The sequence below is a fragment of the Carettochelys insculpta genome, chromosome 21, assembly GCF_033958435.1.
Source record: "Carettochelys insculpta isolate YL-2023 chromosome 21, ASM3395843v1, whole genome shotgun sequence".
Taxonomy (NCBI): domain Eukaryota; kingdom Metazoa; phylum Chordata; order Testudines; family Carettochelyidae; genus Carettochelys; species Carettochelys insculpta.
This window is the reverse complement of record NC_134157.1, coordinates 3,116,723-3,133,918: the sequence shown is the minus strand read 5'-3', so window position 1 is coordinate 3,133,918 and position 17,196 is coordinate 3,116,723. Positions and strand designations below refer to the sequence as shown.

Genomic DNA, 17,196 nt, shown 5'->3' with positions numbered 1-17,196 from the left:
GTGGCGGCAGCTCGGGGACTCAGGGGCCACACGGTGGTGCGACGGTTCCTCAGATGCTGTCCAGCTGGCTCAGGCACCATGCCATGCTGCTCTTGGGGCTGGGCAGCTGCAGTAGCTCAGCTCCAATCACTGGGGGCAACAGAGTAGGGTGCCTGGCTGCAGGGGATGAGGAGTAGGGTGCCTGGCTGCAGGGGGAGGCATGTGGTGATTGGGTGTCTTCCTTTGGACATCACTGCTCTAGAGCATCAGCACTTGACATCAAAGACTGTCTTACACATTTACAAATGAGAAAATGTGGATGCCCAGTGGTAAAAGTGAGTTTTTAAAGGACAGACAAACTGGCAATGGAAACTTCGGGGGTGCTTTGAAACAATCCTTTCAGACAAGAACTTGCAACCTACCTCAATCTGTTTGTCCTTGAAGATGTTGCTGATGCCATTGTTAAACGATGCTCCAGAGAACATGGAGGTTATTGGATACGTCAGGTCCAGCACAGTCTTAAACACTGAATTCATATCCTAAAGAGAGGAAAAATATTTCACATGTGAGCTATCTGGTGGAAACCCACTGGAACATGAGTCATCTGCATTTGGAGTGAGATGCTGTTCCAACTTTCAAAGCAAAGTTGAGTGAGCTACTCTGGTGAACAGCCATTGGAAAAGCCAAAAGCACAACACAAGGGTCACAAACAGCATCTGTTCTGTTGCAAGTCATATATTAAAATAACTTCAAACTCTGTATTTAGCTTCTATTAAAGATACAGAAAAATATGCATCTGCATTACTTAATTAATACTGACCCAGCAAAAGTCCACACTAAAGCAGCAAAGTCTCCTGAGCAGAAAAATGCGACCGCTGTTATCAGTGTTAAGTAGTCATTTCCCTCACAGTGTATTTCTAGGTAGTGTGGAAAGACAAGGGGACCTCAGACCTTCCCATCTTCTTTGTCTAAGCTTAATGCTAAAATGATTAAGTTTTACAATATTGTATATGATCCATCTTTGATAGAAATGACAATATAAAGGTAGATTGTCATCACTGAGGTGCAAGTGGACATGGTGTACATGGCTAGGCCAGGGGACCAGCTGGGAGGGTTTCTGGCTGTACTCTTGGTTATGCCACTGGTTCATTAGGCCATCTTTGGACAAGTCTATAATGTCTTTGTGTCTCAGTGTAAAACTTCTGAAATCCATATAATTTGTGCTCCAAAAGTGAGGTCATGCCTAATTCATTCGTATTTTAAATAGCTCCCAGAGCCTCCACCTATAGAAATGTAAATAATTTTTATTCCTAAATCAGTTAGAACATTCTTTAATCTTTTCCTTAAAAACAAGCACGTCAAAACGAAGAGGTGGGGCTTTTTTGGCCCACTCCCAGTGCCAACATTAAGGAGAAGGGTTAAAGAGAAAGGATCTTGAGCTGAGAGTGCCCAGGGCCACTAGGGATTGGCCAATGCTCCAGGTCACCCTGGTTGACAGGGTGGACAGGTCAATGAAAGGGTCAGGCCCTCAACGCTCATCCTCTGTATAAGGTAGAGCTGCCTGAGCCAGAAAAGAGCATACCTAAGGGGACAGCAGTAGCAGCCTGGGTTGAGTAGGAGGCAGAGCAGCAGTCACCAGCACCAGCGGGACCAGAGAAGCTGCCCAGAAGGCAGAGTGGGGCTGGAGCCAGAGATGGGCTGGAGATGGAGGCAACACCTGTGAGTGAGAAGCAGCCGAGCTGGGGAGCTGGAGCAGCCAGGAGCAGGGGCAGCACAAACCATCTGTGCCCATAGCGAATCAGGGCTGAGCGACAGTGGGAAGCTGCAGGTCAGAAGTTGTACGGTGGAAGCCAGACATGCCACAAGTAACAGCATGTGGAATGTGGTGAGCAATGGGGGACGGGGGGAGAGGGGAAGTGAGTGAAGTGGGACCCTGGGCACAGGCCGAGCAGAGGGAGGGGCACTGGTAAAGCAGAGACCTGGTGAGAGACTGATCTGAAGAAGTGGGTCTGTCCCACGGAAGCTCATCACTGAAGAAATATTTTGTTCCCTTTAAATTGCTACATTTCTGCCGCCTTGTCTTGCTGGTGAGAGATGATGAAGGAGCGAAGCTTCCCGGGGCTCTCACTGCTGTGATGAGTGCAGGGGGTTCATTCCCGTTGTTGCCCCAGGCCAGGCCCCAAAGGCGAAGATCAACATTGGAGCCTGGGGTTGCCACCCTGGACAGTCCGATGGACATCCCTAGGGCCCTGGTTCAATCTGAAGCTGACATAACAGAACCCAAGTCTAGCTACCACGTTCTGCCACCTCTCAGCTGCATGTGCTATCCCTCACCAGGCCTCCTCCTGGGGAGTTTTCCCCCTCCTGCGAGCTGAACGAGTTCTCCTTTCATACCCTTGTCTGGTATTCGTGCCTGTGCCTTTGGCAACGCCTTCACTCTCTTCTTACCGTTTGTGTTTGTTTACATTATTTTGCACTGGGCTGTGTTGTTACACATGAAGATTTGGCATATGAACAAGATAAAACAGTGTAGGATGTGAAGTGATTTGCGAAGTGCAGCATGTAATAACTAATTATTCTCTACTTCCTAAGGAGAGCTCTATTCCCACAATGAAAATGCCACACGTGGCCCACAACCTGCGTGCATCACACCCTCCTATGCTACGATGCAATCCTCACTCAGCTTCCAGGCACCGCTTTCCTGTGCTGCAAGGCAAGTTCTGTGAGGGACTTCTCCAGGTGAAGGAGCAGCAATTAAGTGACCGTCAGGGGAAGTTTGTTGTCTGTAGCATGTAAATCTGAGTGTGCAGCATGCCGGCTGTTTGACTGAAACCTACCATGTCGTCTGTGCTGACCATGTTCATGTTGAGCCCAGTGGCCTCCTACACAAGGCTGAGAACTATGAGGCTTTGACCCTTTTAGCCTATACCAACAGCCAATTAGGGGGCAGGACTACTCAAGACAACCAGGCTTTAGAGAACCAACTTGTAAGCAACCAGAGGTGCTAGCAAACATGAGTGGCTAACAGGGGAGTTTTGTGAGGAGTCTGGGGGAGAGACAGGCTTGATGCATGTAACCTTCTTTAAACTTAATGCCCAAGACACCTCCCTCATAAGAAACAACAATAACAAAGGAATGAGCTTCTGGAGTCAATTAAGTCTCTATGTTAGGCTAACAGGTAAAAAACAAGGGTGATGTCCTGCTAGGAGTGTACTACAGTCCACCTACACAGGTGGAAGAGGCGGATAAGGTTTTTTTTAAACAACTAACAAAATCACAGAATCACAGGGCTGGAAGGGACCTCAGGAGGTCATCTAGTCCAGCCCCTGCTTCACGCAGAATCAACCCCAACTAAGTCATCCCAGACAGGACCTTGTCAAGCTGGGAGTTAAAAACCTCGAGGGATGGAGAATCCACCACCTCTCTCGGCAACACATTCCAGTGCTTCGCCACACTCCTGGGGAAGGAGTTTCTCCTAATATCTAACCTACACCTCTCCCTCTTCAACTTCAGACCATTGCTCCTTGTTCTGCCATCTGACACCACTGAGAAAAGTTTCTCACCCTCCTCTTTAGAGCTCCCCTTCAGGAAGTTGAAGGCTGCTATTAAATCACCCCTAAATCTTCTCTTCTGAAAACTAAACAAGCCCAAATCCCTCAGCCTATCCTCATAGGTCTTGTGTTCCAGCCCCTTATTCATTTTTGTTGCCCTCCACTGAACCTCGTCCAGCAAATCCACATCCTTTTTATACTGGGGGCCCCAAAACTGGACATAATATTCAAGATGTGGCCTCACCAGTGCCAAATAGAGGGGCATAACTACTTCATTAGATCTGCTCGAAATGCTCCTCCTAATGCACCCTAATATGCTGTTAGCCTTCTTGGCTACAAGGGCATGCTGTTTACTTATATCCAGCCTTTCATCCACCATAACCCCTAGGTCCCTTTCCGTTGTACTACTGCTGAGCCAGTCGGTCCTCAGCTTATAGCAATGCTTGGGATTCTTCTGCCCCAGGATTTGGTGGTGAAGGGGGACTTCAACTACCCAGGCATATGTTGGGAAACTAACACAGCAACACACAGACTATCCAGTAAGTTCTTGGACTGCATTGAGACAGCTTTTTATTTCAGAAGGTTGAAAAAGCTACCGGGGGAAGCTGTCCTAGATTTGATTATAACAAATAGGGAGGAACTGACTGAGAATTTGAAAGCGGAAAGCAGCTTGGCAGAAAGCGATCATGAAATCATAGAGTTCACAATTTTAAGGAAGGGAGAACAGCAAAACAGAGACAATGGATTTCAGGAAGGAGGATTTTGGTAAACTCAGAGAGCTGCTATGTAAGGTCCCATGGGAAGCAAGACTGAGGGGAAAAACAATGGAGGAGAGTTGGCAGATTTTCAAAAGGACATTATTAAGGGCCCAAAAGCAAGCGATTCTGCTGCGTAGGAAAGATAGAAAATATGGCAAAAGACCACCTTGGCTTAACCAGGAAATCTTGTATGATCTCAAAATAAAAAAAGAATCATACAAAAAATGGAAACTAGGACAAATTATAAAGAGTGAATAGAGGCAAACACCGCAGGAATGCAGGGGCAAGATTAGAAAGGCAAATGCACAAAATGAGCTCAAACTAGCTACGGGCATGAAGGGAAACAATACATTAGAAGCAAGAGGAAGTCCAAAGATAGGGTAGGCCTACTGCTCAGTGAGGAGAGAGAAACAGTAACAGGAAACTTGGAAATGGCAGAGATGCTTAATGACTTCTTTGTTTCGGTCTTCACCGAGAAGTCTGAAGGAGGGCCTAACATAGAGAATGCCAGGAGAAATGGGTAGGTTAGAAGACAAAATAAAAAAAGAACAAGTTAAAAATCACTTAGAAAAGTTAGATGTCTCCAAGTCACCAGGGCCTGATGAAATGCATCACAGAATACAGAATACTCAAGGAACTGATAGAGGAGGTATCTGAGCCTTTAGCTCTTATCTTTGGAAAATCATGGGAGACAGGAGAGATTCCAGAAGACTGGAAAAAGGCAAATATAGTGCCCATTTATAAAAAGGGGAATAAAAACAACACAGGAAACTACAGACTGGTCAGTTTAACTTCTGTGTCAGGAAAGATAAGGGAACAAGTAATTAAAGAAATCATCTGCAAACACTTGGAAGGTGGTAAGGTGATAGGGAACAACCAGCATGGATTTGTAAAGAACAAATCATGTCAAACCAATCTGATAGCTCTCTTCGATAGGATAACGAGCCTTGTGGATAAGGGAGAAGCAGTGGATGTGGTTTACCTAGATTTTAGTAAAGCATTTGATACGGTCTGACATGACATTCTTATTGATAAACTAGGCAAATACAACTTAGATGGGACTACTATAAGGTGGGTGCAAAGCTGGCTGGATAACCATACTCAGAGAGTACTTCTTAATGGTTCTCAATCCTGCTGGAAAGGTATACAAGTGGGGTTCCACAGGGGTCTGTTTTCGGACCAGTTCTGTTCAATATCTTCATCAACGATTTAGATATTGGCATAGAAAGTACCCTTATTAAGTCTGCAGATGATACCAAACTGGGGGGGGTTGCAACTGCTTTGGAGGATAGGGTCAAAATTCAAAATGATCTGGACAAATTGGAGAAATGGTCTGAAGTAAACAGGATGAAGTTTAATAAAGACAAATGCAAAGTGCTCCATTTAGGAAGGAAAAATCAGTTTCACACACACAGAATGGGAAGCGACTGTCTAGGAAGGAGTCTGACAGAAAGGGATCTAGGGGTTATAGTGGACCACAAGCTAAATATGAGTCAACAGTGTGATTTTGTTGCAAAAAAAAAGCAGACATGATTCTGGGACGCATTAACAGCTATGTTGTGAGCAAGACATGAGAAGTCATTCTTCCGCTCTACTCTGCAGCGGTTAGGCCTCAGTTGGAGCATTGTGTCCACTTCTGGGCACTGCATTTCAAGAAAGATGTGGAGAAATTGGAAAGGGTCTGGAAAAGAGCAACCAGAATGATCAAAGGTCTAGAGAAGATGACCTAAGAAGAAAGGCTGAAAGAATTGGGCTTGTTTAGTTTGGAAAAAGGAAGATTGAGGGGTATCATAAGATGGAGGGAGAAAACTTGTTCTTGGCCTCTGAAGATAGAACAAGAGGCAATAGGCTTAAACTGCAGCAAGGGAGGTTTAGGTTGGACATTAGGAAAAAGTTTCTAACTGTCGGGGTGGTCAAACACTGGAATAAATTGCCTAGGGAGGTTGTGGAATCTCCATCTCTGGAGATATTTAGAACAGGTTAGATAACTGTTTATCAGGGATAGTCTAGACAGTACTTGGTCCTGCCATGAGGGCAGGGGGCTGGACTAGATGAGCGCCCAAGGTCCCTTCCTGTCCCAGCGTTCTATGATTCTATGACAATGCAGTCACAAGTCCAGAAATAGAATGGTGTCTATCCAGTTTATTGCTTCCAATGAAGTATGTATGATTATCTGCCCTATGGGCAGATGGCATATGTGTACCTTCAGGGCAGGGAGCTCCTACCCCTCAGAGACTGAGCAGGCTTTGGGGACCACAGTGGCTGAAATGGAGGAGCTAAAGGAGACAGAAATACTTTCAGGGAACCCACTCTGCCCGTCTGACAGCCTTTGTGCTACTGAGAAGGGTAAAAGTTTCAGCAAAAGATAGCATCCAACTGGAGTAGAGGGAAACAATCCCATAGTTAAAACAACTAGGAGTCCTGTAGTACCTTAAAGACTAACAAATTTATCAGGGAGTACTATAGCTAGGACCTTCCTTCCAGATAACCATGTGGTATCCTCTCGCACTGAGAATACCTTGTGGGGGGAGGTAACTCTAGTTATTAGGAAAAGACAGGTAATAATTATCACGGAGTCGATCATTAGAAACACAGATAGCTGCATTTGAGATGACCTGTCTGCCGGGGGTGAAGCTGGCAGATCTCTTGAGACATCTAGATATACTTATGCCAGTACTGGGGAAAAGCTGGTGGTTGTGCTGCATGTAGGTACCAATGACACAGGAAAAGGTAGATGAGCGATCTCGCAGACCAATTTTAGGCTGCTAGGTAAGAGACTGAAGTTCAGGACCTCCACAGTCGCATTCTCTCAGATGCTTCCAGGCCCATGTGCAGGGCCAGTTAGACAGGTAAACCTGCAGCTTAGCAATGTAGGGATGAGATGATGGTATAAGGAGAAGGGGGGTTAGACTGTTTAGGAAATAGGGAAACTTTTGGGAAAGGGTGGGATCCACCTGAACCAAAATGGAACCAGATTGCTGGCACTTAAAATTGAAAAGGTTTTTAAATGGAGAGCTAGGGAAAAGACAACAGGTGAGAAAGAGCACATGGCTTGGAAAGAGACATCCCTAATCTCTCTTAAATAAGATTCTCTATGCCCTAGGAAGAAAGAGAGGATGGAAAATGATAAAATACAAGAGGAAAAAGTTCCTAACTGTCAGGGTGGTCAAACAGTGGAATAAATTGCCAAGGGAGGTTGTGGAACCTCCATCGCTGGAGATATTTAAGAACATGTTAGATAGATGTCTATCAGGGATGATTTAGACAGTACTTGGTCCTGCCATTGGGGCAGGGGGCTGGACTCGATGGCCTCTCGAGGTCCCTTCCAGTCCTAGTGTTCTATGATTCTGTGATTCTATGATCTGACCAGAAACAGAAAAGATCATTTAATTGCTTCATGTAATGGCAGATAGTTAAAATGTGCCTAGTTTAAGTAACTATATATCAACGCTAGAAGTCTAAATAACAAGATGGACATACAAGAGTGCCTCATATTAAATCAGAATATTGATATAATTGGCATCACAGAAACTTGGTGGAATGATGATAATCAATGGGACACAGTCATACCATAGCACAAAATATATTGGAAGGACAGAACAGGACAGTGGTGGAGGGAGTGGCATCATCTGTGAAAGAAAGCGTGGAATCAAATTAAGTGAAAATATTGAATCAAATTGCATCACAGAATCTCTGTGGATAGTAATTCCATGTTATAATAATAAGAATATAGCAGTAGGGATATATTACCTACTCAGGATGGTGACAGTGGCTGTGAAATGCTCAGGAAAACTAGAGATGCTATTAAAATTTTTAAAAAAATACTATAATAAGTGGAAGATTCCAATTATCTCCCACATCGCTTCCAGACAGGCTGCCGAGATAAAATTTCTTGACACTTTAAAGTACTGCTGCATGGAGCATTAGGTTCTGGAACCCACAAGAGGAGAGGCAATTGCTGATTTAGTCCAAAGTTGAGCACAGGATCTGATCCAATTGGTGACTGTAGCTGGTCCACTTGGTAACCAAAAACAATGGCGATTTTTTTTTTTTAGTATCTCAGAAACAGGAAGCTTTCTAAACACCCAGTGGGGTCACTAGGCAATCGAAATGCTGGAAGAGCACTCAGGGACAAAAAGGCCATAGCAGGGAAACTAAATGAATTATTTGCATTGGCCTTCACAGCTGAAGATGTGAGGGAGATTCCCAAACCTGAGCCATTCTTTTTAGGTGACAAATCTGAGGACCTGTCCCCAAAGGAGGGATTAATTAGAGGACATTTTTGGAAAAAAATGAGAAATAAGTCACCAGGGCCAGATGGTATTCAACCCAAAATTCTGAAGGAACTCAAGTGTGAATTGCAGAACTAATATCTATAACCTGTGACCTGCCATTTAACTCAGACACTATACCGAATGGCTGAAAGATAGCTCATGTGATGCCAATTTTTTAGAAAGGGCTCCAGAGGTGATCCCTGCAATTAAAACCTGCTAAGTCTAACTTCCATATCTGGCAAACTTGCTGAAGCTATAGTAAAGAAAAATATTGTCCAATACAGAAATCAACACAATTTGTTGGGGAAGAGGAAACATGGTTTTTGTAAATGGAAATCGGATCTCATCAATCTACTAGAATTCTTTGAGGAAGTCAACAAGCATGCGGATACTTGGCATCCGGTGGATATAGTGCACTTAGTCTTTCAGAAAGACTTTGACAAGGTCCCTTACTCTTAAGCAAAATAAGCTGCCCTGTTATCCCAGTGTCAGTAACTGGTTAGAAGATCAGAAACAAAAGGGTAGGTATAAATGGTCAGTGTTCAGAATTAAGATGGATAAATAAAGTTATTCCCCCAAGGGTCTGTGCTGGGACCAGACCTAGTCAACATATTCAAAAGTGATCTGGAAAAAGGGGTAAACAGTGGAGTGGCATAATTTGCTGATGGTACAAAACACAGCCACTAAAAATAAAGTTATGTTCCAGGCAGACTGTGAAAAGTTGCAAAAGGACATCTCAGAACTGAATGACTGAGCAATAAAATGGCAGATGAAATTTAATGTTAATAAATGCAAAGTAATGTACACTGGGAAACAGAATCCCCACTATACATAAAATGATAGGGTCTAAATTAGCTGTTACCACTCAAGAAAAAAATCTTCAAGTTATTGTGGATAATTCCCTGAAAACATCCACTCAATATGCAGCAGCAGTCAAAAAGGCAAACAGAATGTTGGGAGTCATTAAGAAAGATATGACAGAAAAACGTCATATTGCTGCTATATAAATTCATGGTGCCTCCAGATCTTGGAGACTGCAGGAAGATGTGTTCCCCCATCTCAAAAAAGATATATTAGAATTGGAAAAGGTTCAGGAAAAGGCAACAAAAATGAGTAGTGACGTGGAACAGCTTCCATATAGGGAGACTTTGTAAGACTGGGAATTTTCAGTTTGGATAAGAGACAACTAAGGGGAGATATGAGAGAGGTCTATAAACTCCTGACTGGTGTAGATAAGTAGATAAGAAAGTGTTCTTTACTCTAGATCATAAACAAAAGAATTAGGGGTCACCAAGTGAAATTAACAGGCAGCAGGTTTAACACAGAGGAAAGGAAGTATTTCTTCACACAACGCACAATCATCCTAAGAAACTCTTTGCTGGAGGATGTTGTGAAGGTCAAGATTATAACAGGGTTCAAAAAAGAGCTAGATAAATTCATGGAGGCCAGGTCCATCAATGACTATTAGCCATGATGGGCAGACATAGTGTCCTAGTCTCTGTTTGCCAAAAGTGGAGAATGAACTACAGATGATCACTTGATGATGACCTGTTCTGTTCATTCCCTCTGGGGCACCTGGCTTTGGCTGCTATCAGAAGACAAGATACTGGGATAGATGGATCTTTAGGCTGACCAATGACAGCCATTCTTACATTCTTATTCAGTGGACTTTCCCAAGAAGGATGTCACTTTCACAGCACTCCCTAATCCTCTTTGCTCTAACCCATGTCCTGCACTGAGACGCCAGACTTGGACCCAGTCCTGATTTTGTAGCGTGGCCCTCAGAGGATGGCTTCCTGTGCCCTGCAAAATAACACATGAGCTGTGGTACCATGCTGCTAAGATCCCGCATGGGAGCCAGAGAGTGACTCTCACCCTCAGTGTCTGGACTAACGACCCTCCCTCATCAAAAGCAGTTGGCATGGGTGAAGCTGTGCGTGTGACTCTGAGGAGCATGTGCCTAGTTACTGATCATCCAATCTCCACCTCCTCACGATAGGAAAAAGTTTTAGGCATTACATAAAATCAGAATACTTTCTAGAGCAAAAATGGTAAGCAGATCATATACATTTTGGCATACTATTAGTGTGGATTCCTTATCAGCTTTACAATCAGCTCAAGGAAGTCTGCTACTTGCTAAGCACAGCAGAATCAAAGGAGTAGAGTAGATGATTGATCTGGTCAATGAGTTGCATGCCCCATCCGCAACATAACAAATGAAAGCCATTATTTATTGGCTGCTCTGTTCTGTCCAGAGATCCCATCTAATTGATCCCTCAAGCATAGTAGCGAGGAGATGCCAATTTCTAAAAATACCTAAAAGCTTTTTTGTCCTGCAGACATTTCTCATTTGGGCTAGTGGCACAGAAACCAGCTGAAGTTATTTAACATATCACAACAGAAAACATAAATAATAAGGTCCCTTTACGCCACTAACACCAGAACACATGGTTCTAAACAACCATAACCTTCAACAGCCACAGCTAATGAGAAGTAAGGCAGCAGAGAACAGGATATTTCCACAGTGATTTTGTAAAAATCTTCTCCCAGACTGCTCCCTTCTAGCAATACATTGAGCCTCCCACTGACTGGTTCTTGAACATCTGATCTCTCTGGTACCGCTCAGCAAGCCCAGTTAGGAGAAGTCTTCACAGAACTCATGAAGGAGTACCCGAGTGTGAAGATGCTCCTACTAATGCATTGACCATACCACTGACCAAAATGCTATCAGCTTTCTTAGCAACAAGAGCGCACCAGTGACTCATATCCAGCTTCTCATCTGCTATAATCCCCAGATCCTTTTTTGCAGAACTGCTGCTTAGCCAGACAGTCCCAGCCTGTAGCAGTGCATGAGATTCTTCCATCCTATATGCATGACTCTGCACTTGTCCTTGCTGAACCTCACTAGATTTCCTTTGACCCAATCTTCCAGTTTGTCTACACCACTCTGGACCCTATCCCGACAAGAATACCATGGGAGACCATGTTGAAAGCTTTGCACAAATCAAGGTGTACTGGGTGCACTGCTTTCCCTATATCCACAGAGCCAGCTATCACATCATAGAAGGCAATTAGGTTGGTCAGACATGACTTGCCCTTGGCAAAACCATAAGGACTGTTCCTGACTATCTTCCTCTCCTCCAAATGTTTCAAAATGGATGCCTTGAGGACCTGCTCCATGATTTTTTCCAGGGACTGAGGTGAAGTTGACCAGTATGTTTCCCAATTCTCCCTCCCTTTTTTTTTTTTTTTTGAAAGATAAACACTATAATTTGCCTTTTTCCAATTGTTCAGGGCCTTCCCTGATCACCACGAGTTTTCAAAAATAATGGCCAAGGGCTCTGCAATCACATCAGCCAAGTCTCTTCACAACGTAAGTTGCATTAAATCTGGCCCCATGGACTTCTGCATGTCCAGTATATCCCAGTATTCCTTAACTTGTTCTGTCGCTACTGAGGGCTGCTCACCTCCCTCCCACAGTGTACTGCCCATTGCAGCAGTCTGGGAGACAACCTTGTGAAGACAAAGTGGAAAAAAAAAAAAAGCATTGAGTGCTTCAGCTTTTTCCACATCATTTGTCACTAGTTCACCTCCCCCCTTCAGTCAGGGCCCCACTCTTTCCCTGACCACCTTCTTATTGCTAACACACCCGTAGAACCCCTTCTTCACATCTCTTGCTAGAAGCAATGCCAACTTGTGCCTTGGCTTTTCTGGTTACAACCCTGCATGCTCAAGCTGTTTTTTTTTTTTTTTTTTTTAAACATTCCTCCCTAGTCGCCTGTCCCTGTTCCCACTTCTGGTAAGCTTCCTTTCTGTGTACAATGTAATTACATGTGTACAATTTAGAAGTCTCTCCCATTTGGATGATAAACAACCTTTGACACAGATACAGCTTCAAAAGGCTTTTCAGACTGAAAGGATCCTTGTCCCTCCACTAAAAATTCAGTTCTCTTGGAGGTGCGACACAACACCCATTCTAATGTTAGACTTGTACAAACTGGATGGGATTAGCATCCTCCCCTCCAACCTTCTAGGAGATGGGGAATGGCCCATCTAGTTTTACTAAAATTAAGTTGATTTCTACAAAGTTACTGAGTCCCATTTTAATTGTGAGGCCTCTGCACACATCTGAATCTAGTGATCCAGCACCTATAACCAATGCGAAGCTCAGAACCTAAAGAAACTGAGTTCAAGGTAACACTTCAAGACGTTTCAAAGACGTAAGAGTTACAGAAAATTACTTAATGCTGTTTTAGTCCATGAAACCTTCATCACCTCTCAACTGCCTCCACAGTGTTCCAGAATAACACCCCTGCCCTCTAGTGATGGTGCTGTGATGGAAAGACAGGGCTCAGAGGGAAGGTAATAAGTGAACTTAAAAGGCCCAGTGGGTTGAAAGGGAGGATCTAAAATTGCTATGGTAGCGAAGACAAGCAGAAAACTTGGGGGCATTTGTTATATGGCATGAGGACACCCCCAAGGAAGTGACTGTATGTATTCATACAAGTGAGACCCCCCCAATTTAGGCGTTTATTAAAATTAATGACCGTTGGTCCATCCAATTTTAGGAGAGTAACTGGGCGGCACGGGACCCTATTAAGTTATAGTCTAGGATTGGTAGCTCGACACACGCTTGTTGAACATAAGTATTATTCTTGGACTAAAACCCACAGAACAGATCATTATTTCTGCCACTGTGACATTGGATAGGAAGGTAGCCAAAGCCACAGCTGATTACTGTTATGGAGCCATCCCCCCGCCCATCCATGCTTTATGAAGGATGGGTTATGAATATAAATATAAATAACTCAGAAATGCTTTGGACAAAATGTGTCTTGTAACATTGTTTTCAGTGGTATAACCTGCTGGTTCTGTAAATCCTATTTTTTGTGTGTACCATTTTTGCAGTTGAAGTTATAAGCATTGTCTACATATTTCTGTTAAAAACATTTGTCTCTGTGAAGACTTCTCCAGGAGGTGTGGCTACCCTATTGTGAGTGTCAGGCTTGTGACAGGCTAGCAGTGCTTAGCAGACTAAGAGCCACTGATGAGTGTCAATCTATATCTGAAGAACTTTGCTACATATGTTCAGAACAGCAAGTAGGCAATGGCTGGTTAGCTTAAAACAATGACGGGCAGGTGGTTTCACGCATGTGACTATCTCCATCATGGGGTGTACTTTTACATCATGGGGTGTACTTTTACACACAGAGAACAATAGAGTTTCCTCCACCCGGGAAAGGTATAAAGAGGGACCTGGGGTTGCTCCATGTTTTGCCTTCCGCCTGCCTTGGAAATTGCCTGCAAAACCTAAGAAGAAAGAGAAGTGCTTTATAGTTTACTGGAGAGCCAAGTCAGGGTAAGATCATTCCTGACTTGAAGATTTCACCTGATAAAAAGGCAGATGTTGAGGGTAAGATCTCTCAAGAATAGAATTAGCTATTCATTTTTCTATTTTGTTTGATTAGCTAACTGACTTTGAACTGCCTATTTTTATCGATAACGATTTAAATCCTCCTGTTTTGCTTAATTAAAAAAACTCCTTTGTTGATCATCAAGCCCAATATAAATTATTGTTATTGGGGGAGGGCTACCATTGTGTATCTCTCCCTTTTATTGACGGGGGCGGGGCGTACCTAATGAGCCCTCTTTGTGCAAATATTTTGCAGAGATGAGCAAGAAAGAGAGAGATTTATTTGGGGTTTTAATTCCTTTGGGGCAGGGAGGGGTTGATTTCCTGAGTGCTGTTCTCTAAAACCGCCTCTACCCAGAGCGTTTGCACTGCTCTGCAACGGGCATAACTCCAAATCTGTTATTTGGCTAGAGGAGACCAGTGGATCTGACTCAGCAGAACAGGGTGGTGGAGAACCCCAGAGAGCAAGAAGGCAGGTGTTAGTGGTCTGATTAGCACACGGGGGAGCATTCCATGGGACCTTCTGCGACCGCATCCCATCACAACTACAACCGGAGAAGCTACATGCAGAGAGTAATGCTAGAGAAGAACTGCAACATATTAGTTGCAAATTTCTCTATCCCCCACTCTAAGTCTCACAAACTTCATCCTTTCCGTTCATTTGGGCAAAAACCTTTCTTTTCATTAGGAAAAAAAAATTGGAAACAATTTTTATGTGAAAGCTAGAAATGAAGTCAAAATATTGTATCCATTTATAATTGGCAGATCCTAGATGTAACCAATGTTATCTTTTATCACTAGTTGTCTATCGCAAGTACTGCTTGATTTTATTCAGTCTTCTGTGTGTTTTTAGTGGTTTCTTAAAAACAGCCTATGAGTAAATAATTTCTCAAACAAATCGTATCTTTATATTTCAACAATCAACACAAAGCTTAGTGTAGCTTTGCATGTTTAAAAAAATTGTAATTAGGTTCCTCCCTAAAGCAGTACCCTGACCTCTGGAATGCTGGTACTACATCTTACGTCAGACACAGGATTCTTAGTTAGCTCATAGAAGAATTACCTTGGTCAATCACTTCTACTCAAAAAGGACAGCATGTGAAAGTGAAAGAGAGAAAGTTACATGGTCAGATCTGGAAAGAAAACAGACTCCAGCACATAAAATGACAACAAACAACAGTAAACACCAGCTAACATGTGCAAACAGGTACAATCACACAGAGTAGGGTTGTTGTACATGCTGGAGCAATGGGTGTTTATTTCAGCCCTGCAGTCCTCAGAAACTCAGACAGACCCCAGTCTATCCACTATGGTAACAAAAAGCAGTCAAGTAGCACTTTTTTGTTTTGATAGTGTATAGACTAGCACGGCTTACTCTCTGTTACTATCACTATGGTAGTGGAAATGGAACAGTTCCTCACTGGCAGCCTAGGGCTGTGCTTGTTACAATGCCATCCTTTGTAGCAGGTTCCTGTCTCTCTTTAAAAGAATTCCAGGATTCTCTCACCTCTGCCCCCGGCAGTAGGCAAAGATCCTGAAACTAATGTGAAAAATTGGTTCCAAGCTTGGGGTGAATGACTATTGCGTCTCTTTGGGTGACCTCCAGACAGCCTCTCGTCAAAAATGGTCTCTGGGGCATTCCTTTCAATTTGAGCTTCTGTCCAGTCTATTCCTTGCACAGACTGAATTAATGTGATCCTTCCCAATCTCTCACCCACCCCAAAAACCTAGCACAATGAAAGAAAGAAAAGCCCAGTCCACAGCAGGAAGGCAGGAGAATGCACTCCCGGAGCGAGGCATGTGTCCTGCTCATGCAGTGTAACATTACAAAATACGCTCAAGTCCAGCAGAGTGTCCTGAGAGAGCTGTTTTCCCAACAGATATGGTAAATTCTCAATGATCAAAAATTCAGATTTCTGCTTTAGGGAGAACAGCACCGGACAGAGCCGCCGATATGCCTCACTCACGTAAACACCAGTTCTGTATACAGGAAGCATCACTATGCGCCACAGTAGCAGTACACTTTGGATGAGGCATCAGCAGCTTCTCCTCCTTCGTTATTGATAAAATCAATGCATCAGAACCATTCCAAATGCCCTTCTTCACCTCCGCTAGCCTCCAGGGGCTGTGCTGGACTGCTCCTTCTGTGTGCAATGCCTCCTGTCAAAACACCCGTGTGTTAAGAGTGGAAAAGAAGAAACATATTCTACATTCTTACCATTGCCCATTGCCTGGCTTTGATCCTCATTTGATTGTAGCTACGCTCTTCAGCATAGAGCGCACTCATGAACGAGCCGATGGAAGTTCCTCCGATCATATCAACTGGGATGCTTGCTTCAATCAGTGCTCTGATAATCCCCACCTGCGAGCACCCCCTGTGTCAGAATTTAAAAAACAACAGTCAGACAAACAGAAGGGCTAAAGGACAATACAGGGAGAAGAGAGACAGGAAAGCACATTTTTGTGCATTATACACTGTACGAAGCACAGAATTCAGAAATGAAAAAGGCACCAGCCTGTCTGTCCTCTCATCACCAGTGCAGAACTGTTCTCTACATTGGTAGTGCTTTGTCCAGTCTACTTTTAAATATCCTAGTGACTGACCAGGCGCCACTTCCCTTGGGAGACTCTGTTACTACTGATAATCTCACGGTTGTACCAACTTCCTAGGCTCAGTTTCATCCCGCTTCTGTCACTGCCCTGCGGTCACTTTATCCTCTCTCCCTCCTTGGTGATTACATCCTCCACACACTTCAAGCAGCTGCATGTATTTAATTCTTTCTATCCAAGATTACGTCTACACTCAACCTGCTCCAGCAGTAGCTGTGCTGCTGTAGCATTTGGGCATCGACACACACTACTGTGACAGGAGAGGTTTTCCTGTTGGTGCAGTTAATCAGCCTCTCTGAGAGGTCATAGCTAAGTCATCAGAAAAATCCTTCCAACCTATCCCCTCTCCTTTTCCCTGTATAATTGGATACCCTTGTTCATACGTGTACATATAAAGAGATTGGGATTTTATCACTCTGGATTTGTTTTTATTCTCTTGTACCTGAGCTTCCTGGATCCACAGAAATAACATTATTATCTCTCTGAGGCAATACCTTTTTTTGGATCAGCTTCTCTTGATGAGACATGCAAGCATTCAAACTACACAGAGCTCTTCGCAAGCACAAAAGCTTGTGCCCCACAGCCGATGTTGGTTTAGTAAAAGATCTGAC

At 43.7% G+C, this 17,196-nt stretch overlaps 1 protein-coding gene across 3 annotated transcripts in view; it reads right to left on the bottom strand.

Moving 5' to 3' along the window:
* PNPLA7 (patatin like domain 7, lysophospholipase) overlaps positions 1-17,196 on the bottom strand; it is a 255,620-nt gene that overhangs the window by 36,466 nt on the left and 201,958 nt on the right. For all 3 annotated transcript variants that reach the window (XM_075015265.1, XM_075015266.1, XM_075015267.1), the window contains 2 exons: positions 16,194-16,350; positions 402-518 (listed from right to left, as the gene is read on the bottom strand). In XM_075015265.1, coding sequence (XP_074871366.1) covers positions 402-518; positions 16,194-16,350 — 274 coding nt within the window. The remainder of the gene's footprint in view (positions 1-401; positions 519-16,193; positions 16,351-17,196) is intronic.